General features: G+C 56.2%; 8 protein-coding genes across 8 annotated transcripts; 6 read left to right on the top strand and 2 right to left on the bottom strand.

Moving 5' to 3' along the window:
* Window positions 1–145: 145 nt before the first annotated feature.
* Window positions 146–3188, top strand: MKK02DRAFT_18861 (uncharacterized protein; the record flags this gene model as incomplete). Its single annotated transcript, XM_053086016.1, has 13 exons — window positions 146–323; window positions 379–399; window positions 452–513; window positions 563–583; window positions 627–805; window positions 857–1016; window positions 1076–1687; window positions 1722–1949; window positions 2008–2154; window positions 2203–2491; window positions 2537–2692; window positions 2743–2805; window positions 2857–3188. 13 exons carry the CDS (start codon window positions 146–148, stop codon window positions 3186–3188), a joined length of 2448 nt encoding a protein of 815 aa, XP_052949442.1.
* A 1116-nt stretch (window positions 3189–4304) lies between these two features.
* MKK02DRAFT_35109 (putative peptidase) lies at window positions 4305–7562 on the top strand (the record flags this gene model as incomplete). The annotated part of the gene is made up of 7 exons (XM_053089084.1): window positions 4305–4399; window positions 4454–4541; window positions 4589–4702; window positions 4748–4783; window positions 4829–5510; window positions 5555–7477; window positions 7531–7562. 7 exons carry the CDS (start codon window positions 4305–4307, stop codon window positions 7560–7562), a joined length of 2970 nt encoding a protein of 989 aa, XP_052949443.1.
* A 1021-nt stretch (window positions 7563–8583) lies between these two features.
* MKK02DRAFT_18962 (uncharacterized protein) lies at window positions 8584–13018 on the top strand (the record flags this gene model as incomplete). The annotated part of the gene is made up of 14 exons (XM_053086028.1): window positions 8584–8683; window positions 8841–9040; window positions 9090–9192; window positions 9240–9457; window positions 9509–9821; window positions 9877–10583; window positions 10635–10869; window positions 10926–11110; window positions 11173–11363; window positions 11414–11555; window positions 11607–11835; window positions 11891–12093; window positions 12147–12397; window positions 12445–13018. The coding sequence occupies 14 exons, from the start codon at window positions 8584–8586 to the stop codon at window positions 13016–13018; spliced, it is 3651 nt and encodes a 1216-aa protein (XP_052949444.1).
* Window positions 13019–13160: 142 nt separating this feature from the next.
* On the bottom strand, window positions 13161–14381 carry MKK02DRAFT_39990 (uncharacterized protein; the record flags this gene model as incomplete). The annotated part of the gene is made up of 4 exons (XM_053090880.1): window positions 13161–13272; window positions 13323–13606; window positions 13666–13762; window positions 13828–14381. The coding sequence occupies 4 exons, from the start codon at window positions 14379–14381 to the stop codon at window positions 13161–13163; spliced, it is 1047 nt and encodes a 348-aa protein (XP_052949445.1).
* A 521-nt stretch (window positions 14382–14902) lies between these two features.
* On the top strand, window positions 14903–15848 carry MKK02DRAFT_39991 (uncharacterized protein; the record flags this gene model as incomplete). Its single annotated transcript, XM_053090881.1, has 2 exons — window positions 14903–15514; window positions 15609–15848. 2 exons carry the CDS (start codon window positions 14903–14905, stop codon window positions 15846–15848), a joined length of 852 nt encoding a protein of 283 aa, XP_052949446.1.
* Window positions 15849–16383: 535 nt separating this feature from the next.
* MKK02DRAFT_35111 (mid region of cactin-domain-containing protein) lies at window positions 16384–19063 on the top strand (the record flags this gene model as incomplete). Its single annotated transcript, XM_053089085.1, has 8 exons — window positions 16384–16691; window positions 16741–17386; window positions 17430–17762; window positions 17818–18138; window positions 18183–18511; window positions 18693–18758; window positions 18798–18979; window positions 19026–19063. 8 exons carry the CDS (start codon window positions 16384–16386, stop codon window positions 19061–19063), a joined length of 2223 nt encoding a protein of 740 aa, XP_052949447.1.
* A 691-nt stretch (window positions 19064–19754) lies between these two features.
* MKK02DRAFT_29681 (uncharacterized protein) lies at window positions 19755–20982 on the top strand (the record flags this gene model as incomplete). The annotated part of the gene is made up of 5 exons (XM_053087883.1): window positions 19755–20183; window positions 20220–20254; window positions 20299–20578; window positions 20627–20775; window positions 20829–20982. 5 exons carry the CDS (start codon window positions 19755–19757, stop codon window positions 20980–20982), a joined length of 1047 nt encoding a protein of 348 aa, XP_052949448.1.
* Window positions 20983–21052: 70 nt separating this feature from the next.
* MKK02DRAFT_39994 (uncharacterized protein) lies at window positions 21053–22248 on the bottom strand (the record flags this gene model as incomplete). The annotated part of the gene is made up of 8 exons (XM_053090882.1): window positions 21053–21084; window positions 21129–21277; window positions 21324–21468; window positions 21513–21783; window positions 21830–21901; window positions 21947–22056; window positions 22105–22180; window positions 22225–22248. The coding sequence occupies 8 exons, from the start codon at window positions 22246–22248 to the stop codon at window positions 21053–21055; spliced, it is 879 nt and encodes a 292-aa protein (XP_052949449.1).
* Window positions 22249–22646: the final 398 nt, after the last annotated feature.

Below are 22646 nucleotides of genomic sequence, written 5' to 3' on the forward strand. Positions count from 1 at the left end.
TGGGACTGGCGGCGTTTACCGGTCATGACTAGTCCGTGCGTCGCCAACGGGGTCGAGTCGAGAAGTTGAGCGTTGAGCTCAAGAAGTCGAGCCTGCTTTCTGTCAACCGTTTATACCTCATACCTCTTCAACTACATACAGCACAATGGCAGACCTCGAGTTCGAGACCGCCGCACAGGCAGAAACAGCCGGGCCTTCTATATCTCTTTCGGCTGAGAAGGAGGCGCAATTTGAGCGCATCACGCGGAATCTCCAGGAAGCGACGAGTACGGAGATCATCAGGAAGGTGTTGGCGGATGACGAGGTCGTGCGGTGTTACTGGGGTGAGCTCCTGGTCTTTTGAGCGCCGAGTCTCCGGACGATAAGCTGACAACGTAGGCAGTGCTACGACAGGACGACGTGAGCTTCCTGTGACTCAGCTCGTGCCTGAGCAAGCAGCTGATAGTCATAGCACATATCGCCTACTGCGTGCCTCTGTTGAAGATTGCCGACTTCTTGACTGCTGGAGTCAACGTGAGCTTCCGTATCTGGTCTCTGTCCATTCTGCAGCTAACCTATACAGGTCAAAATCTTGCTCGCAGATGTGCGTCCATCCTCGGCTTAGCTGGATCAAGCTGATGCCTTAGCTCCACGCCTTCCTAGACGCCAACAAGTCCTCCCTCGAGACCCTTAAATGGCGGACAAAGTACTACTCCTTCATCCTCAAAGCGATCTTTACGACTCTCGGTGTTCCCCTTGATAAGCTCGAGTTCGTCACTGGTACGAGCTACCAATTGACAGCCGAGTACACCTTGGATATGTACAAGTGAGTTGTATGGCTCTATATATGCGACAAGGTTGTCAAGCTCACACGTAGGTTCCACTCGCTTACCACGACCAAAGCTGCGGAACATGCCGGCGCGGACGTTGTCAAGGCCTCGGAATCGCCTCTGATGTGCAGTCTGCTCTACCCGGGTCTGCAGGCGCTGGATGAGCAGTACTTGGACGTGCACTTCCAATTTGGCGGTGTCGATCAGGTGAGCTATCTTATGCAGAAATATGCAGAAATGCGCGAACGACAAAGCTCACGCTCTAGCGCAAAATCTTCATGTACGCCGCCCACTTCCTCCCCAAGCTCGGCTACGCCAAGCGCGCCCACCTCATGAACGCCATGGTCCCCGGTCTTTCCGGCGGCAAAATGTCCTCCTCTGAACCCAAATCCAAAGTCGACTTCCTCGACTCTCCCGCCGACATCAAGTCCAAGCTCAAGGCCGCCGTCTGCACCCCCGGCGTCGTCGAAGGCAACGGTGTACTCGCATTCGTCAAGGCGGTGCTCATCCCTGTTCAAAACCTGTGGAACGAGCAGGCGCGCGAGCGGGGCGAGGCGGACTTTAGAGGGGACGCCAAGAGCTTTATTACTGGCGACGCACCAAAGGGGACTGTGTTCTCCATCAGTAGGCCAGAGAAGTTTGGTGGGGATATACATGTGGGGAGTTACGAGGAGCTCGAGGCGAAGTACACAAAGGAGGAGGTGCATCCCGGAGATCTCAAGACGGGCGTGACGGACGCGCTGGTGAAGCTTCTCACGCCGATACAGGAGATGTTCAAGGCGAATGAGGAGTGGCAGGAGGCGGAAAGGTTGGGGTACGCTGTGGGCGGGTCGGAGAAGATTGCGGCGGAGGCTAAGGCGGCTAAGCCGGAGGGCAAGGTATGTCCGAATCTCTGGCCGGCTTAGGTACGAGCTGATTAGCCAGGCGAAGAAGGAGAAAGACGTCCGGTCTGCACCACCAACGGAGGAGGAGCGCGCGGCTCTCCGAGCAAAGAAGGAGCAGGAGAAGCTCGCCAAGCAACAAGCGAAGGATGCAGCGGCTGGGAATCAGGTCTCGCCGGAAGAGCTGAAAAAGAGGGATGCGGCGGCCGCGGCGGTCACGCCGGTAGCGAGTGGAAGTGGATCTGGGAGTGGCAAAGCTGTAAGCTAGCGTACATCCGAATATCACATCCGGGATGCATAGCTTATGCGCTTTTTAGGTTGTCCAGACAGACATGCCAAAACTCAAGCTGCTCGCCAAGGGCAAAGTCCGTGATATCTACGCCATGCCAGATGAGGCCGACGCGGACAAGCTGTTGTTTGTCGCTACGGACCGTATCTCGGCTTTCGACATCATCATGGACAATGTAAGCTCGAATATACGCCCTCATTGCGATTACCAGCTGACGCCTCAGGGCATACCACAAAAAGGCATCACCCTCACCACTCTCTCCCTATTCTGGTTCCACAAGCTCTCACATATCATCCCGCACCACGTCATCTACCCCTCTCTCCCCGACGCGTCTTCGTCGACTCCTTCTTCCACCTCGGACCTACCTGCCGCCCTGGTCGACCCAAAATCGGCATGGAAAGAGTTCCCGCGGAGTCTGGACGAGTACAGAGATCAGCTGAAGGGACGGAGCATGATTGTCAAGAAGTGCGAGGTGGTCAAGATTGAAGCGATCGTGAGGGGGTACATTACAGGTGAGCTAGCTCCTTGCCGACGGAGAGATTCGGGCTGAAAATTAGGTTCGGCTTGGGCCGAGTACAAGAAGAGTCAGACTGTACACGGGATCGAGATGCCTGCTGGGCTTGTCGAGAGTCAGAAACTCCCCAAGCCGCTCTTCACGCCGTCGACAAAGGCGGATCAGGGCGAGCACGACGAGAACATCCACCCGGACAAAGGTCAATCGGCGTCACCAGGTATGCTGAGGAGCATTAGCTGATCCGTGTAGTCAAGGACATCTGCGGCCCCGAGCTAGCTGCTCAGATCGAGGACATCGCTCTTCGCCTATACAGTACGCTTTGAAGTGCCCCTGCCGCGCACGATCAACAAGCTGACATCTCAGCCGACGCAGCAGAGTACGCCCTCGCCCGCGGTCTCATCCTCGCCGACACTAAATTCGAATTCGGCCTCCTCCCCACTCCCAACGGTAAACAGCTTATCCTCATCGACGAGCTCCTCACTCCCGACTCGTCCCGCTACTGGTCGGCCGCGGCGTACAAGGAGGGCCAGCCACAAGCGAGTTTCGACAAGCAGTACCTGCGGGACTGGCTCATTGAGGGGGGATTGAGGAATAAGGAGGGAGTGAGTCTGCCGGAGGAGGTTGTTATCGAGACGAAGGCCAAGTATGAGGAGGCTAGGGATCGGGTGATGGGGCTGGGGCAGTTTGGGAATTAGGTGACGAGGCGGGACGGAGCGCATGAGGGGGCTCGGGCAGTTTAGGATGCAGGAGACGAGGCCGGACGGAGCGCAGGGGGGGTATCTTCATGCCTAGGGCTGGATTCTCGGACTGTCTTTCAGTTCCCCTTCTGCCGGCCGGGTTGAAGGGTAGGGGAGTCAGAATAGGGAATGTGTATAGAGGCGTCAGATCTTGTGGTATAGATGGAATACGTTGCTGAGGGTTGACCACGTGGGGACGGGATGGATATGGAGATGAGGTGGCCGCCATCTTCTTACCAGCTTTCTTACCCCATCTATCCGGCTAGCCAGACCACGAGGTACCGCCAGAAGGCGGGTCTGTCAAGGGATCCTGGTTTCCAATGCGTCTCCGCCTCATCCTGCCTCATCTCAACCATATTCGCCGGTAGATCTCGGTGCGATGGATGTCATCGAGATCTTGACCTTGGTGTGAAACGCGAGGCTAATGGAATGTGAGGCATCTCAACCGGCAGTTTGCATCCGTTGAGCTTCCCCTCTTGTTTCAGGAACCCCCGATCAAATGACGGCATCTTCACCCAAGGGGGAGTCGCACAACAACAACAATTCCCCTCCACCATGACCAACCGTCCACTCGCCGAGAGACTCGACTCAAGAGCACTCTGACTGAAGTGAGACCTTGCTCATCTGTACTTCATCTTCCTTCTCTATCTGTCTTTCATCTCGGTCCCTTCCGTCTCTTCTGTCTATACCCCTTCCTTTCGCCCGTTACTTTAAGGTCCGACCGCGACCAACGGTACCGACGGCAGCTAGACTTAGGTTTCACTTGTCCGAAATTGATTGTCGATCTGGTAAGTCCATGCCTGGATGGATATTGTCATCTCTGCCCCTGATCGACGCGGTGATCATCCTCCGCATCGTCATCAGCATGTTCGCGGAGTCACCTTGTCAACAACAGCTTGCTGTTCACAGGTTGATGACTACCCAAGGGGACCTTTGAGCTGACCATCCTCAGTATCTCATCTCTACTCATCTTGTCGCCAGTATCTCCTCCTAGGCCACCCATCTCCCTTCTCCCAATCCCCTTAGTGGGACCCACGCTCTTTACCCCCATCCTTGACCTAGTCCACCTTCGAAATGTTCTTCTCATCTTCGTTTTCTGGCTTGGTCCTCCTCGCTTCCCTTCTCGGCGCTTCGGCGAGGACACCGCCATTCGGAACCGATGTCGGGAGGTAAGCTCTTCTCCCCAGACGGTTGCAAGCGGGGCAGATAGCTGATACATCCAGAAAAGACATCATTCCTAATCGCTACATTATCGAGTTCGACTCAACGGATCACCTCAACCAGGCTAACCTGAAGAAGAGGGATACCACCGTGAGCTCAAGAATAGACATAGTGGGAAACGTGAGCTGATATGCCAGGTCCATGAGGCTGTTTACGCCGAGATGCGAGCAAGGGGTATCTCGATCCAGATCAACCAGGAGTACACCGCCGACTTGTTCATCGGCGCGTCTATCTCGGTCAACTCGCAAGCGGTGAGCTAGGGACCCGCCTTCCGACTAAGCAGAGCTGATGTGCAGGATCTCGCTGGTATCGCCTCCATCGAGGGTGTCCTTGTGAGTTTTGTCCTTGCTGCTTAGAGGGCAGTAGCTGACTTGCAGAACATTCTGCCGGTCCGAAACATGAACCTCCCCTCCATCGCTAGGCCCGTCATTGCCGATGGCTGGGCTCGGGGCGATCTTTCCAAGCTCACCAAGCCCAAGACCACCTCGACTAAGCCAGCCACGAGCTCTACCAACTCCACCGCTCCCGCACCCAAGTCGACCTCCAACACTACCTCCATCGCATCTTCCAACTCCACCTCTGCCGCCAACTCAACCAAGAAGGCTCGCCGCCAGACCACCGCCCGCCGTAACACTGGTTTCTCCAACCTCCCGCAGATCCAAGCCGACCGGGTCCACGCCCAAGGCAACAAGGGCAAGGGCATCAAAATCGGCATTATCGACGGCGGAGTCGACTATACCCGGACACCCATGGGCGGTTGCTTTGGCCCCGGCTGTAAGGTCGCGGGAGGGTACGACTTTGTCGGTGACAACTTTGTCGCTGGCTCGCAGCCTGTGCCCGACAATGACCCAATCGACAAGTGCAACATCCACGGCACGATCGTGGCGGGTATCATTGGCGCGAACGACAATGAGTACAATGTGCCGGGTGTCGCGCCCGAGGCGAGCTTGTACATGTACAGGGCGTTCTCGTGCACTGGGTACACGACGGAGGATGTTGTTTTCCAGGCGATGCAGAGGGCGTATTTGGAGGACATGGACGTATTGAACATGTCGCTTGGTGAGTGGATGCTTTTGGAGAATTGGGAGGGAGCTAATGAGCAGAATTCCTCGCTGGATGGACGGAGACTCCTTTGGCGGTCATGGCGTCCCGACTCGTCCAGGCCGGTATCGTTGTCACTGCTGCCGCCGGTAACGTCGACGTAGAGAAGAATGGACCTTTCTACGCCATGGGTCCGGCCGCTGGCCGAGGGGTCATTTCTGCCGGTTCCGTCAATAACACCATCCTCCCCGCTCACAACGCCACCACCTCTACCGGCTACGGACCCATCACCTACTACAATTACATCAACTTTGCGGATGGCACCGTCCCCCTCTACACTGTCCCCAACGACCCTACCGGCTGCGCTCTCCCCGACGTCGACCTGACCGGCTACGTCATTGTCGTCCGTGAGGGCGGCTCATGCTCTGCCTCGGACAAGGCGCGAACTGCCTACTTTCAGGGCGCGCGCGGAATTCTCTTTGCCCAAGAGCAGGACTCCGAGCCCATCTATGAGAACTTCCCCCTCATTGACAATGCGCGGGTCAGCAAGGCGGACGGCGACTGGCTCTTTGCCAATGCTGCTACGGCCAATCTGACCTTTACGTTCAACCCGGCCCCTCGGTACAACATTTACAGCGGCGGTATCGGGTACGAGATCTCGGCCACGGGTCCAACGTACGAGCTCTTCCCGTCCACCCAGGTCATGACTCCCGGTACCAACATCATCGGTGTCGTCCCCTTCAACCCGGAGAAGAACTTTGCCAACTGGACCATTACGCCCGGTACCTCTTGGTCGTCTGCGTTCGCGGCGGGCTCGGCGGCGCTGTACCTGAACGCCCGGGGTCTGCGGTACACCCAGCCCCGAGCGGTCCGCGAGGCGCTGCAGTACACTGCCAACCCCATCCAGTACTCCAAGTCGGACAGCCAGCTCCACAGCGTCGCTTTCCAAGGCGCTGGAGTCGTTCAGACGTTCGACTCGATCAATGTCGGTACGGTCATCACTCCCTCGGAACTGTACCTTAACGATACCCAGTACTTCCAGGATGATCAGGTCATCACGATCACCAACGCCGGACGGGACCGGAAAGAGTATACCCTCTCCAACCTCGCGGCGGGTACGGCACTCGCCCTGAACCCTTCCAGCAACTTTACAAACTACTTCCCTACCCCCCAAGTCGACCGGCCCGCTACCGTCCGCTTCTCCGACTCGTCCTTCTCCCTCCGGGGCGGCGAGTCCAGGCAGATCCAGATGAAGTTCCGGTACCCAAATGGCGTCGACCCTAAATCCCTCCCTATCGTCTCGGGCTTCATCCAGGTCAAGTCGGGCTCGGAGGCGTCTACGGTCCCCTACCTCGGCGTCGCGCAGCGCATGCGGGACGTCCCCGTCTTTGACAGCAGTGACGCGTACTTTGAGTCGCCGGACTACAAGCTCCCGCTGGCGGTCGACGGGCGGACGGGCGCCGGGTTCAACAACAACCCTTCGTTCGATTTCCAAGGGAGTAGCTTCCCCGGGTTGTACTACCGGTATGCTGGCGGCTCAAAGGTCGTGTACTTGGACCTCGTACAAGCCAATGCCAACCTCGGCTTCACGCCCAACTTCTCCAAGCGGGACGGCGAGGCGGCGGCGGCGGTGGAGTTGACGAGGAGGGACCAGGTGCTCGCTACTCGGAAAGCGCAGGCCAATAACGGCGATTACTCTACGGCCATCACGGGCCTCCAACGCCTCTTGTGCCGCGTCACCCGCAACAAGTTCAAATTCTGCAACACCCAATCGTCATTCGCCAAGGTCCCTATCGTCGGTACCCTCTTTGAACGGACCTATGTCGTTCGGGATACAAACGACTACAATACAGGGTACTCGCTGTATACGCTGGCGAACCCGGTTTTTGCGAATGGGACGAGGATTCCGAATGGGAATTATAGGTTCTTGTTTAGGGGTTTGCATGTGTTTGGGGACCCGAGCAACCAGGCGGATTATGAGACTTGTGAGTTTTGGTTCTCTGTGTGGAAGGGGAAGGGAATGCAGCTGATGAGGTAGATGTTTCGAATCCTTTCGTCATTGCTGCCTAAGCTGGAGAGTGAGCATGAGGAGGGGGGCTGGTGAGGAGCGGGAGTGCAGGTGAGATGGGGTGAAGGAGAGGAGGAGGATCAGTGAGATGGTTGATTTCTGTATCTTTGGGATCTGGGTTTAGGACATCTGTGGGGGGCGGAGAAGAATCTCAAGTATACTATACTTAGGGTAATGGTAAAATATGGACAATCTTTGTTGTTGGCACAAGCGGCCGTGGTAAGCTTGTCAGATGCGGAGGCGAATCAGCTCGACTCGGCGCAGGAGGTCGGGAGAGTCGATCCGAGGTCGATTCATCACGACTCCTCGGCGCAAACAGGCGGACTGAAGATCAACGAGGATGCATGCACGGTATACAAGATGGACAAGCATGAAGAAGGCGTAGTATTTGCCGAACAATGCGCAGACTCGCAAGGAGGGTAGAAGAAGGAGGTAAAGATGAAGAAAAAAAGGGATGAGATGTGATGATGCCCTCAGTGTTACTGTCAGACAGGCCGACACTCGACATGGATGACCAGCACACGCCGAGACGGATCTCGACGGCGACTAGGGTCGGGTCCGAGCTTGACTCTATTGTGTTGGCAATTCTCATCATCGGGCGTGTGGAGGAGGAGATGAAGAAGAGGAAAGTTGAAGGGAGAAGAATCGTGGAGGACCGAGCCGGCAGTGAAAAGAGAAGAAGGGACGATGGAGATCGCTGTCGGCTTGAGGGAAAATGGAGCCGCATCAAACGTGGATTCTGCTGGGCTGACGAGCCCGGGGCCGATGTTACGGAGGATGCATCAGTATGAACGTCTATCGAGGTAGGAGTACAGAGGAACAAAGATGGCGAGAAGAAGGCCAAGAATTTGGCACAGAGGGGACACGGAGATATCGCTGACCTCCATGAGCGGCGATCTCCGCCTGGGCTTCCCCTCCACCGCCATGCCCCGCTCTCACACCCCTAAGTTCAACGTCTATCTCTGTTGCCCTTTGTCTACTTTGCTTGTTCTTTGACGATACCTATAACGACTAATCACGATCATGGCGACTCCCACAGCCCCCGAAATACCAGCATTTCACGTCCAGCCCATTCTGTCGGAGCTGTATCACAGCCGAGACCTTCTCGACCTGTCCGCTCCAGGTAAGCTGCTCGCTTTTCACCACTTCGAGCTCGGGCAAGTAGCTGACATCATCAGAAGCCGGCCCCTCCAACGCGCCTCAGCTCATAGCCTCCCCGTCCGCCTCCTCCCTCTTCGCCTCGGCGACCTCTATAGCAGCCGCAGCAGGTCGCAGGGCAGCCGCAGCAGCCTCACCAGTCCTCGGCTCGGCAGGTCAGGTCGGGGCTGCTCCTTCACCAGAACGGATCACAGCAGGAAGAGAAGAATCGGGCAAGATCGAAGTGAGGTGTGTGGAGGGGTATGGTGCCAATATGTACATTGGAAGGTCGGACGGGGTGGTAGAGTGGTGGGTCTGCGATGGAGGGCAGGGAACGAGTAAGGTCAGTGGCGTAAGGCTTCGTCCCGGACAGCGGGGACCTGACGGTCTAGGGAGAAGGTTGGTCTATGCGGCATAAACATACACTCTTTCCCCGGCGGCCAGTCAGCAAGATTATCCTCATACCCAAAGCAGCCAAGATGCTCGTTCTGTCCGGTAAGCTTAGCGCTGTGGGTTGTCCGTGCGAAGCTGACTCTGGACAGACGGGACAATGCACGCTCTGACCCTCCCTGGTCTTGATCCAGTCCCGTCGACGCAGATACCGCCATTACGAGGCATCATCTCGGTCATACTTGACGATGAGGAGATGGACTGGGCTGGCCCCGGGTCGGAGGACCGGAATGTTGAAGTAACGGTCGTGCTCGTTCGGAGACGTGGGCTGGGGATATACAGGCTGGGAACTAGGATGCAGGCAGTCAAGGTCAGCTGGATCTTTTCGTCACATGTACTGAACATCAGCTGACCGAAGTAGGAAATACCACTACCGTCCGGCCCCACCTCACATGCCTTATCCCGGACATACCTCTGCGCCGCCATCCCCACCAGCAACCTATACTCGCTCATCGACTTGTCCGATGCCTCTCTTACGGAAGTCCTCCCGGTCAGTCAGATTGATGCGGACACGCTTGACTTTGACCCAAATCCCAACGTGGTGGTGATACCTGGGGAGGATGAGTTCTTGGTCACGAGCTTTACCGGCGCGGGAACTATGGGGGTGTTCCTCAATGGACAGGGGGATCCAGTGAGGGGGACGATGGAGTGGGAGCATCATCCATTATCGATCAGTCAGTTGCTGCCAGCGCCATCTTGTCACGCGCCATCGCAGAGCTGACTCAGTAGCTGTTGAAGCCGGATACATAATAGCCTTACTCCGCAACAAGACCATCACCGTCCATATCCTGACCGACCTCGAACGAGCCCCGCAAGTCATCCATCTCGACCCCTCCCTCCAACCCTTCGCTCTCAGCTACTCACCGTACGGCGTCTCTGTCAAAGACATAGCCAGAGACGAGCGAATGCAGACCACCAATTTCCGCTTGCTTGGAGGGAAACTCGCCCCTCCCGGCCCGCCCATCGCCGCTATGGCCGTTAGCGTAAGCGCTAGTGCCGAGAATGAATCGACTCTCCGTCCGCCCACTGCGGAACCAGCCGACCAAGCGACCTCAGCGGAGCCAATGGATATATTCACGCCGCCCCATCAGACCGCGACCGCGACAGGTATGGTCCTGGAAGAGCCAGAAGGCGGCTCGGGTCTTACTCCTCCTTCGTCTCCACCGATGTTTCAGCGACAGCCTATCACCCCGGTCCGCCAATCGTCATTGCTCCAGGTGATAGCACCCGCCTCGAAGGGACCGTTCTCGACGTGCGTGGCCGAGACGCTTGTTATCGGGCCCAATGGGGTGATGTCGCTCGCGCCATTACCGCCTGTCTTGAAGCTGGAGGAGCTATGCAGGAGGGGATCGACCGACGAGGCTATCGCGCTGGTGGATGAGGAGCGGCGAAGAGGGCGAAGGGGAGAAGTGGATAGCGACAAGGTCAGTTTCCTGGTCCGAGTCGGCCTCAGACGAAACAAAACGACTCCAAGCTGACCCCTCCAGGCTACGCATCAAGCTACTCTCCGCCTACTGCATCTGTATCTCGCCTGTCATCTCTTCCAATCTGGGATGTTTGAGCGCGCAGGCGACTATCTCGTCCGAGGCAAGATCGACGCTCGGCTCATCGTTCGGCTGTTTCCTGCACTGCGGGGGAAGATGATCGGTTCAGAAGAGGAGGTGGATATATTTCAGGGGCTGAAGTTGATGTTGGAGGACATGGATGACGTGGAGGATATAGGTCAGTTAAAAATTTCTCATCCATGGTGAAAAGGTACTCAAGCTGATCCGGCCTAGTGGCGTGCGTAGCTAAGGCTGGTCAGTCGGACGCCGGTGAAGTGGACCAGGCCTCCGGGGAAGAGCTGCGAGGACCGTTATTGGAAGGCGCGAAGGCGATGCTTACTGAGTTCTTGAGGAAAACTCGGCAGTCCCGGCGGAAAGGCGGCGGATCGAGGGGTATGGATTCGCGAAAACTGGACATGGTCAGTTTTATCAGGCAAAAGCTTGAATAATGGCAAAAGTGGCAAAGAAGCTGACTGTATAGGTCATTGATACAACTCTTGCCAAGCTCCTGTCAGAAGCTGGAATTGTCCCCGAGCTCCTCGCCCTCCTGGCTGCGCCAAACGACTGCGTCGTCTCGGAGCTTGAGCCTTTCCTCGTTTCGCGGCCGTATATCCTCGCTACGGTCATGCGGCGGCATGGACGGCACGCTAGAGTCCTCGAACTACTTCAACAGTGAGCTTAGCCATCACTGTTCCTCGTGCGAGCTAAGCTGATGACCGTAGGGTTGCCGAAGACAGCCCGGACCCGCTCTGCCCCGATCCAGCCGAAGAGATCGCTGTCGAGCTCGAACATGTCAAAGATCCGGCTCTGTTGCGACAGTACGCTCTCTGGCTGGTCGCTCGGAATCCAGATAGGGGATTAAGCGTGAGCTGCCCGTCGTATATCATGCGCGATTGTAAGCCCACTGATGCCCAGATCCTGTTTGCGCAGAACACTAAATCCGGCGTCAAGCTGGACGATACCGCACTCGTCAATGACTTGCGGGAGATCAGTGAGGAGGCGGCGAATCGGTATCTCGAGTATGTGGTCTTATCGAAAAAGTCGCCAAATCGGGCGTTTCATGAGGATTTGCTGCGTCGTTTGCTCAATGCGGCAGCTGAGCAGATTGAGGATGATGGGGTCAAGTATCACTTGGAGGAGCTGGGTCAGTTGCAGTTGCAGCCACCGAATGTGAGAGGGTCGCCAGCTGACAGTCTCAGACGCCGAATATCGCCTCTTACCTGATCCTGAACCGTTCTGCACCTTCATCGCCGATGTCGCGCCTAATACGCCCGTCAAATCCCTCCGGCTCAAGCTCATGCTCTTCCTCCAAGGATCGCCCTTTTACGATCTCCAGAGTGCGGCGGATAGGCTCAAAGAGTTGTCGGCGTTAAAGTACGAGTACGCTATCGTGCTCGGAAGGGTGAGCTATCTGAAGCCCGCGCCCCGTGGTGGACAAAGCTGACCCATCCTCAGCTCGGAAGCAATAAATCCGCCCTTCGACTTCTAGCCCGAGATGTTGGCGATTCTGTCTCTGCTCAGACATTCTGCACGCAAGGCGGCGAGATCATCCCGCCCAAGATCGCCAGGAGGGTGGCGCAGCAAGTCCCAGAGCTGGCGGCGTGGGCGGCGATCGGTGAAGTGGGACGAAAGAGGCGGGGAACTGTAGATGCCAAGACGCAGGAGGGGCTAGTGATGGAGCTGCTCGGGGTCTATATGAAGGACGGGTGAGCTGATAAACGCGGATAACAACAGGACGCAGCTGACAAGACAGCGCGAAAACAAGCAAAGAAGCCGCTTCCCTCCTGAACGCCCAATCCCTCCATCTGGACCCTATCGAAATCACCACAATGCTCCCGCCCGAATGGCCCCTCGACGTCGTCTCGTCCTTCGTCCAGCGCGCACTCCGGCGACAATTGCATGACCAACATACATGGCAGATTCTCAAAGCCATCTCGGCGGGTGAGAATATGGCCATATCGGAGGAATACCTGGATGCGATCCGGCGGATCCCGCCTGTGGTTCAGCCCCGCCCGCCTTCGCCCCCTCCGTCAGTGGTCTCGCCCAACGCGGCTCCGTCAGTGGATACGAGGGCCGACTCGACGATGGGATCCGGGTACAGTGAGAAGGGCGAATTGGAAGCCGGGGTGTACAGCCGCCCGGATGAGGGCAGTATTGCAGAGAAGGAGGGAGGCGGGGGTGCGCATGCGGGAGACCCGTTAGGTGCGATAGATGTGGGGGAGAAGGAAAGGGGGTTCTTTAGTCCTGAGATTGTGGACAAGGAGCTGAGGAGCCTGAGTGCTGGGGCGAAAAGGGAGGAAGCGGGAAGTAGGGAGGGGTATCTATAATGGACAAGGCGGATCATGAGGGGAAACCAAGACCTGAGGAGAAGGTTAGATGTACATCGAAGAATATCGTTGTATTCATCTAGAGGGTTCTATGACATTGATGGACCGACGATGATGGATCTGCAGATGATAGCCACAGCGATCATTCCAGCTTGATCACCTGATCTGACCGAAGTCCAAGATCGCGCAAATGTCCCGTTAATTCGCCCTGCTGCAGAGTCACCGTCAACGGTCCGCAGATCGGACGCATCATCCTGCATCCATCAGCTTCACTTTCTGGTCCGCAGCAATATTTGTGACTTACGCTGGAGGTAAGCAGACAAGCACCATCACTCGCTCGCCGCTCGCCTTGACAGCCCGAGCGAGCTCGTCAACTGGTAATGAATTAGGCGGATACCGATGCACAGCAAGCTGGTCGCCGTGCTTGCTCTGCAAAGCGGGGATGAGAGATGGATCTGAGACCCAGTCTACACGGTCTGCGGGAGGTGTGGCGTGGATGAGAGTGAACTTTGGTCCGTCGGCTGGCTGGCTTGCGGGGAGTGTGGAGAGGAGCTGCAGGAATGGGGCGATGCCTGTTCCGCTTGAGACCTGATGGGTGAGCTTACTTCCGCCGAGGTTAACAGAGATGTATATGAGAATGAGTTTACCATGATGACGCGGTCATAGGATGAGGGGTCTATTGAGAATGTCGGTATTGGGCCACGGAGCCCGACAGGATCTCCCGGCTTGAGCGAATGGACAACCCTATACGATCAGCTACAGACCTATCAAAAGGCGAGTGCGTTCCAAAGACAGACGGCTTAGCTCACCGTCCGACCTCTCCTCCTCGCACTCTCTTCACCACGAGCTTTACCTCACCCTCCGCCTTCACATCGTTGACCGGCGTATACGGCCGCTCAATCATCAGATCCGGACTCTTCACCATCACATGATACACCGTCACCGCCTTCCCTTCCCCCTTGCCGGCCGCTTGTAACTTCTCGGGCGTGATGAGAGCAGACCCGCCCGCAAACGTCTCTGCCGATCCCGGCGATAAAGAGATAACAACCTCTTTATGCTGTTCCGAGACTTTCCGGGCGGACTTGACGGTGTGGTCTGTATATACCGCTGGATTGAGTGTGGAGGATGCGCCATCTTTCGAGAGGTACCACAGGATGGGAGGGAGGATGAAGAGTGATAGTGGAATGAAGCGGAGAGTAGGGCGAGACCGCTGTGAAGATGACGAAGATGATGAGGAGCTTGCGTACGTCCGAGTCGAGATCGAGGTAACTCTAGACCTCGGGCCCGCCCGTTTGCAGGCTTGGCAGACCCTTGGCCGTCTCAGCGACGCTCCTAGTGATGTTACAGGTAGTCTTATTGACATAGTGGCTATATAAGAATAGAGAGATGGCCGATCAGAATTTTGGCTGGTGCGCTCATCCCCACCCTTCCCCCACCGACACCAAAAAGTTTTCGTGGCACCACTTCTAGTGTCTAGTCACCTTGATTCATCTATCGACCACTACATACCCTACCAAACATGTTCGTACTTAGCTCGATCGCTTCGAGCCTCAGCGCTCTCTCCTCATCCCACGCTCCCTCGGCTGAGTCGAGGGCCTCGCCCACCGGAATCGCAAAACTTCATTCCGACATCCTGTTCATTCCGACATCCTGTTCATCATTCTCTCCGACCTACGCAAACCCTTGCCTCTACCCCTGTCCAATCCTCCCCGATCAGAGATACATCAAAATCATCTCGCTGCCGCTGCTCGGGTGTGCAAAGCTTCGTCTAATTTTTTAACTGTTCTAGAGAATAAGCTAATGCGCTCAGAATGGAATGTCATCGCGATCCCACTTCTCTACACCCACGTCCTTACCGATTCCCTTCCGGGCCTAGTTGCCGAAATGGACAAACCCTCGAAGCGGCGCTCGCTGGCTCACACGCGATCGCTTCGCATCGAGTACCTCGCGAAAGAGCATCACAACACCTACCTCGAGGTCATGTCCAAGCGCGGTCAATGGGAGCGCCATGGATTAGGCGGGGAGGCACTGCTGGAGAGCCTGTTTGAACAGTGCCGCGAGGAAAGGGAGGAGCTCGACCAGGCCTTGGCCAACATGCTCCACATCGGAGGGTCTATCAACCTATTTCCCAAACTCGAACCGGTCGCCGTCGGTTCGGTGTACGAAGACAAATCGGGAGTTTGGGCAGCGCTGGAAACCGCCGAGGAGAGCACCGCCCATGGCCCCATGCCACCCTGGAGACAATCCTGCCTGAGCTTCGACTCTTTTGTGCACACGCACAGGCTCAAGCACGTCTGCGTCCGAAACCCCTCGGGTCCGTTGACGTTCGACCGGACGGACTACGCGGGCGGGTGGTCCAACCAACCCCCTCCGTACCTCCGCACGGTGCACTTCAACGAAACGGATACATCAATCCCCCTGTCGTACGGGCTGCCGACCAGGTGGATATCCGACATCAGGTCGGACGATCCCTGGGTCGAATCCATACCACTTCCAGTACCTTAAAGGTATACCCATGAGGTTTCCCCCTCTGCTCGACATATACTGCTCGAGTGGCCGATACGGGCCGATCGGTCCGAAGACTCGTCAGTACGCCAAACTCATGTTTGCGGGGGGCTTGCTCGGCGCCCCAGCGAGATCAATCGACGAGGTCGGACCGGAGCTGTCGGAGCTGGAGCAGCAGACCATATCGACCAGTATGGGGCAGCAGCTCCAGCGGCTGTTGCGCATAAAGAGCAAGAGCAAGGGCAAGGGCGAACCAAAAGTCAACTGGTACCCCGCGTCGGCCATTCCGATCTGCTCAGCGTGCGAATCGGGTCGGCCTGCATGAGCCGACCAGGCCAGTGGCGGAAGGGAAGGGCGTAGGTGGACCGGATACAGTCGGGGAGGGAGGGGAGGGAGACGCAACAAGCAGGGGGATGTCCGAGGTGATGTGGGGACTGAGGGAGGGATGCGGCGGATGCTGTCAGAAGAAACGGAAGAAGGCGCGGATGAAGGGAGGAGCTGGGAGATGTTCGCTGAGCGAGGGGAAAAACGGGGGAGCTATGTGGCACATATCTTGAGGGCTCGGATGAGGCACCCAAAGGTCGTAGAAAGGTGATGAGGTGGACAGAAGTGTGTAGGGATATGAATTTCGTTTTGTCTCAGTACCTATTTCTTGTCATGTAGGAGCGTCTTAATATAGATACATGCGGGTTTGGAGTCGTGGGATGGGCGTGCGCGACAAGGCTGATTGTGATGATGATTCTACAAGCTCCTTGACTTGTTTTGATATCTTGGTTCCGGGGGACTTTCCGAGCTGACTTGTACTTGCTGCGCCTTTCATCTCCGCTCGTCCATTATACATCCAGCACTTTCTGACCAACATGCCCCGCTCGCCCTCGCCCGCTCCGTGGGGCGATTCCCTCCGCCCGAAAGCGAAAGACAGGGACGACAAAGCTGCAGGCTATCGGACGGACGACGAGCGAGCTGGAAGCTCATCTCGGCGTCCTCGCGACGACCGCGATAGGGAGAAGAAAAGGAGTAGGCGCAGAGAGGACGGTGAGGTCTCGGAAGAGGACGAGAGGAGTAGAGAGCGAAGAAGGGAGCGACGAAGGGAAAAGGAGCGGGGTTGGGAGCGGTCAAGGGGGGATGAGAGGGAAAGGAAGGACATGAAAGAGAAGCGTCGCAAGGAGTTAGTTTCTTCTTCGAAGCTCGATGTAGGCAAGAGCTGATTCTCTCAGATCTCGCTCGCCATCTCCTGGTCGCTCGAGACGGAAAGCTGCCAAAGCCGAGGCGAAACTCTCCTCCAAACGGGACCAAGAAGCAGACCAGGCCCGCGAAGTAGCCGAGCTGTCCCTATACACTGGCGCCGACAACCCCTTCCACGATGTCAACATCGGCGAGCGCTTTGTCTGGAAGAAGAAGGAAGACAAGGAGAAGAAGGCAGGGATGTCGGCGGATGAGATTGCGCGTAAAGATCACCGACGGCGCTTGGAAGCAAAGGAGGAGCTGGAGAAGCTCAACAAGAGGCGGGCGGACAGGGAAGTGGAGATGCAACTGAGAGAGCAGGAGGATTCGCGTATGGCGAGACTGGCGGAGGATGGTCAGATGAGGGAGTGGATCGCCCGGGAGGATGACTTCCAGCTGGAACAAAGTCGGCGGCGGGCGGGCATTAGGTTGAGGGAGCAGCGGGCCAAAGCGATTGACTTTTTGGCGATCAATTTGCGCTTTGCGGATGCGCGGGCGCTAGGCAAGCATACTGCTGCGATTGGCGCGCTGTCCAATCCGCGCAAGTATGAGGCGGAGCGGGAGGAAGAGGCGGAAGGGTGGGGATGGGCAGATGCGGGGTTTGAGTTTGAGATAGATGAGCCGTGGAAGATCTTCGATGTGAGCCTACTTACCAAGTACTTGGGAGCTATGCTGATCGCAGAACCTCAATCTAGAAGACTGCGTTGAACTCGAGGAGGATATCAAGATGTACCTCTCGCTCGAAAAGTCGCCGATCAACATTGAGTTCTGGGAGGGCATGCTCGTCGTATGCGAGCATCACCTGCAGGATCTCAATGATCCAGAGCATGCGGAGGGTGGAAGGCTGTTCAATAGGGACGTGGACGTTGCGGCGGGCAGGGTGGTCAGTGGTCTGAGCTACAGTCGGCTGGTCGAGCTTGAGGCCAAGACGAACGCGATGTTGCGGAGTGGACAGCCGGTGGATGGGGAGTTTTGGGATCTGGTACTGCGCAAGATCCATGTTGAGAAGGCTATCGTGAGCTACATCCTTCTTACTCTCCTTGAAAGCAAGACTGCATCTGACCCATCAGGCCAAGCTCAACTCCATCCACGAAGTCGTCCTCAAGAATCGTCTCGAGCAATTCAAAAAGCGCCAGCGGGACGACGCGATGAAGGCGAACGAAAGCGGACACAGGGCCGTTGCAAAGGAGGTTACTTTCGGAGGTGATATGCAGGCGGATGCCGGAGAGTACGATGATGCGGCGGGCGACGCGGACGACGAGGTTGACGAGGACGACTGGGTGGAGGAGTACGATCCGGAGATGAGCCCTCCGCCAGCTGAGGTGAGGGATATGACGCTCGATGATAGGCGTTTACCCATCGTCGAGGAGGAAGATCATATTCGGGCCATCGTAAGTTCCGTCTCCCTATGTTCATACAAGAGCTGACATCGTAGTACGCAGCTCGTCGAGCTCTCGTAGCAGCCAACAAGCCGACCGCCGGCTCCTCCAACGAAGCCCAAATGCACACCACGAAATCCGTCTCTCGCCCCTCCGCAGCGGATATCGAAGCGGAGCGCCTGGTCAGGTCCGAGGTCCAGAATGAAGACCACCTGCATACGGACGAGTCTGAGGCGGAGTTTGGAGATCTCGACGATGCGCTCGACCTGGACAAGCCGGTCGTTCCCCTCGATTGGTCGGATCGGTATCGGCCGAGAAAGCCTCGGTACTTCAACCGGGTTCTCACCGGGTTTGAGTGGAATAGATACAACCAGACGCATTACGAGTGAGCTATATTTCCCTGCTTGTTCACGACTCCAATTCCAAGGCTTCCTTTCTCACACATCTCCAACCTTCCCCAACGTCAGTGTCTTAGCCTTGCGGATGACGCCCATGCACCCCCGAACAGCTCTAATACGCACATACCCCCGCTATCCCCAGGTACCCGTGCCCAGCTGACCCAACAGTCACGACAACCCACCGCCCAAGACCGTTCAAGGGTACAAGTTTAACATCTTCTACCCGGACTTGATGTAAGTTGATCAACGGAGCGGTGTAGGCTGACCCTGAAGCGACAAGAGTCAAGCCCCCACCTACTACACCAAGCGAATCCCAGACGATAACGACACCTGCATGATCGTCTTTACAGCCGGACCACCCTACGAGGATATCGCATTCAGAATCGTCCGTAGACCTTGGCAATACAGTCATCGACTCGGGTTCAGGAGCATGTTTGATCGGGGAGTGTTGCAGCGTGAGTTCCGGCGACTTACAGGCAGGATTAGTTGCTGATGTTGCAGTGTATTTCAACTTTGGGCGCGATTTCTACAGGAAGTAATGACGAATGTTGTAATGAAACATCTGACATTATGCTTCCTCTCAAACATCTGACATTATGCTTCCTTACAAACCTGATGGGCTGATGTCTGTTCCATATGAGACTATCTCCTACTATTGATTGCCTGGTCCCTCTCCAGGCAGAACGAAAGGGAGTCCTACGACAAGTAAAAGGGTCATAGGGACTGACGCGGATCAGGAATCTTGACATTGGAATACATCCTTTGTATCCTGGTACCTCAAGCCAGCGTGGAGCTGCCTATTAAGAAGAAAGGTACTCGATGACACTCAACATTGGAGCCCATCCCTTTGTACACTACTCCGCCTCACAATTTTCCTCTAACACAATGCACGATTCTACGGCGTGCATAACGCCCGGTCTACTTGATCTTAACTCATTTTCTGCGCAGTAGCATGAGTTCATTGCTATCTCGACCGGACAGGCGTATAGATGTGCCTATATGTGCAAGAGGTGTCGCGGAAGAGGCGATGGCCCTAATCGGGGACAGGGAGGCTAGGTGGACTGAACAGAAGTCCATCTGGTGCTCTGTGCCTCGGTCACGCATCACCAAATGTGCACCAGTGAGTCTACACCTCCTCGTGTGCTCATACACAATATCTAACACCCGATTTACATGCGCTAAGTCCCTCCTCAGGCCCGCCTACCCTCGCTCAGTCGGATGGTAGGCCCTATGCTCCTGTTGCTGCTTGGAATCTGCCTCGGCAGTCTGCATCCAGTTTACGTGCATCTCTTCACCCGGCGGTCACCAGGTCTCCATTCTCTTCTCCCGCCAGGCTTGACACCTGCCCCAATATCAACCATTCCGCCCTTTCCGTCTCTTCCTGAGCCGGACGCGCCGATCCCAGATATCGTACACTACGTCTACATCAAGGATCAAGCTGAAGACCTTCATTACGCTATTTACCTCGCTGTTCGTTCCGCCATGATCAAGCTTCAGCCGGACAGGATCATGTTTCACTGCGTGCGCCAGCATCCGAGCGGGTATTGGTGGGACCGTTTATTGGAGTGGGAGGGCGCTGGTGGTGCCGGTTTTGCGGTGGAAGTGGTAAAGGCGCGTGAAGTGGACTGGGTCGGTCCGGGCAGGACGCCAGTGAAGCATGTAAGACAGACCCGGTAGGGATAGGCTGATGATTAGTACGCCCACAAAGCGGACATTCTGCGCTTGGAAATGTAAGCCGATCCTTGGGCACAAGGGGTATCTATTGACGCTCCAGCCTACTCAAATACGGAGGGATCTACCTTGACATGGACATGTTCATCATCCGTCCTTTTGCGCCGTATGGGCTCATGCGTCAAGACGTCGTCATGGGGATGGAAGTTGGTCGGCTGGACCCTTTATTGATGCTTGATGGACCGGGTTCAGATGATGGCAATCACCCCAATGGACTTTGCAACGCGGTCATCCTGGCGCGACCGGGAGCAGAGCTCCTCAAGAGATGGCTGACGACATACGAAGAGGGGTTTCAAGCAATATACTGGTCATACAACAGCGTCGTGAGTGTTCGTGCCGCATATGAGACGCGCATAGGCTGATCATGGTAGCAAGTGCCTTGGCTCCTGGCCAAGCTGTACCCCACACTCATAACCGTCTTGTCGGACCAGGCATTTTTCTGGCCGATCTGGTCTGCTGATGATGTCAAGACGATACACGAAACGACCGAATACGACTTCTTGGAGTCAGGCCAGTTGGCGTGAGTGTCTGCGGCGTCTTGAGCGCAACGTCAGATTGCTGATGTGGTATCAGATACCACGCTTGGGGTCATCTGGCCATGGGATATTTGGTCGAGCTAGACCCAGAAACGGTTCAAGCAAGGGACACGTCCTTTACCCGGCTACTCAGGACGTTCCAGGGGAAAGATGAGGTGGCGCGGTGGAGATCGGCTACTGAAGCAGACTGAGTACTCCGTGAAAGGGGACTTTGAAGTAACGAGTCTCACAGTGGGTTCATAGAGATATGTACGGATGTATCTATTCGTATGCGATCTTGTTAATCAATGTCCCTGTTCGTCAGTCCGTTTCACGCTAACCATAGATCCACACTCACCGACACCATGAGATATGAAGCATCGAACGTCGTCCCCGTCCTTCAGCCAGAACCGGGGGGTTGCACCATCTCCAATACCCGGTGGTGTACCGGTAATGATGACTGTCCCAGCTGGTAGTGTCGTTCCTTGAGACAGGTGGTGAATGATACTGCCACAGTCAGCACTGACCAATCTGACCTGACTGAGCGACTCACTGCGCGATGGGCCAAATCATCTTTGACGCCGAGCCGTCCTGCTTAATGTCGCCGTTGACGTGAGTCTTGAGCGCGAGGATGTGCGGGTCGGGTAGCGCGCGGGTCGAGACAATACATGGACCGAGAGGGCAGAACTTGTCGAAGCCTGAGAGGTCAGCGCGGGACTCAGCAAGCTGCGATGGAGCTTACCCTTGGCAAATACCCATTGACTAGTCACCTTCTGCTGCTTACGTGCCGTCAAATCATTGGCGCACGTCCAACCCAGAACGTAGTTCATAGCCTCCTCCGAGCTCACACCCTTGCACGTCTTGCCGATGACGATGGCCAGTTCGACCTCATAATCGAGCTGCTCGTCCTGCGCCGCGAGGGGGATGGGGATGGAGGTACCCGGGTCGGCGAGGGACTGGGCGGGCTTCGTGAATACAGAGGGCGTCTCAGGAATTGGCAGACCCATCTCTTCCTGTAAATATCAGCTTGGACTCAGCTGACCGGGAAGCGGTACCCACAGCGTGGTCTCTATAGCTCAAGCCGGTGCACCGGACCGTCCCGACTGTTTCGGCAGAGATAGGCGATAAGAGCTAGAATATTAACGAAGTGCACACGATGAGTTGATTCTGACTCACAGTCTCCACCGTCAGCACCTCGCCGGTGCGAGTAGCGGAGGGATCCCACGGACAGGAGCCGTCAAGGACATGGACCTCGATCTTTTGCTTGTTTTCGTACGCCAATCCGACTATACCCTCAGCGACTGCTTCTTCATCTGAGCTTTAGTGTGACTCACTGTCTAGCCTCTCGTCCACTGGCTCTCCAATATGGACCGCGCCCTTCGCTTCGAACCGGATGAGTCTTTGCCAGCTCTGAAAAGTCAGCTCAGCCTCATCGGCGGGCTAAGGTCACTCACAGCGGACGATGAACTGGACGACATGGTAATATGTTGTGTTCAATAGTCTTGTCTGACCCGCTCCCATGTACCGGGATGTTATACCTGGCCGTCCGCATCTAGACCGGCTCTGTGACTGCGCTACTGACTGCTGGGTACTGCTATCTGTTCGGAAGATGCAAGACTCTGACATGAGATCCGACAGGAGACCTTGTCTGCGCGCGGAAGACCTACTCCGATGGGTTTCTCCGAGATTTAGCCTTTCGGGTCGGAGAAAGAGGCGGAAGAGCCGCGGCCTGAAATTACGACCTCTGGCGGCTCGGAAAACTGTCAGATAAGCTATCCACCTCGGAAGTCTCCAACAGCGGGACACGACTCAGCATGATCGTAAAGCATCAAGTCAGAAGGTATATACATGGCGGATAGGATGGCCAAGACAGAAT

This window comes from Dioszegia hungarica (genome assembly GCF_025882075.1).
Source record: "Dioszegia hungarica strain PDD-24b-2 chromosome Unknown MKK02contig_2, whole genome shotgun sequence".
NCBI classification, from domain to species: Eukaryota; Fungi; Basidiomycota; class Tremellomycetes; order Tremellales; family Bulleribasidiaceae; genus Dioszegia; species Dioszegia hungarica.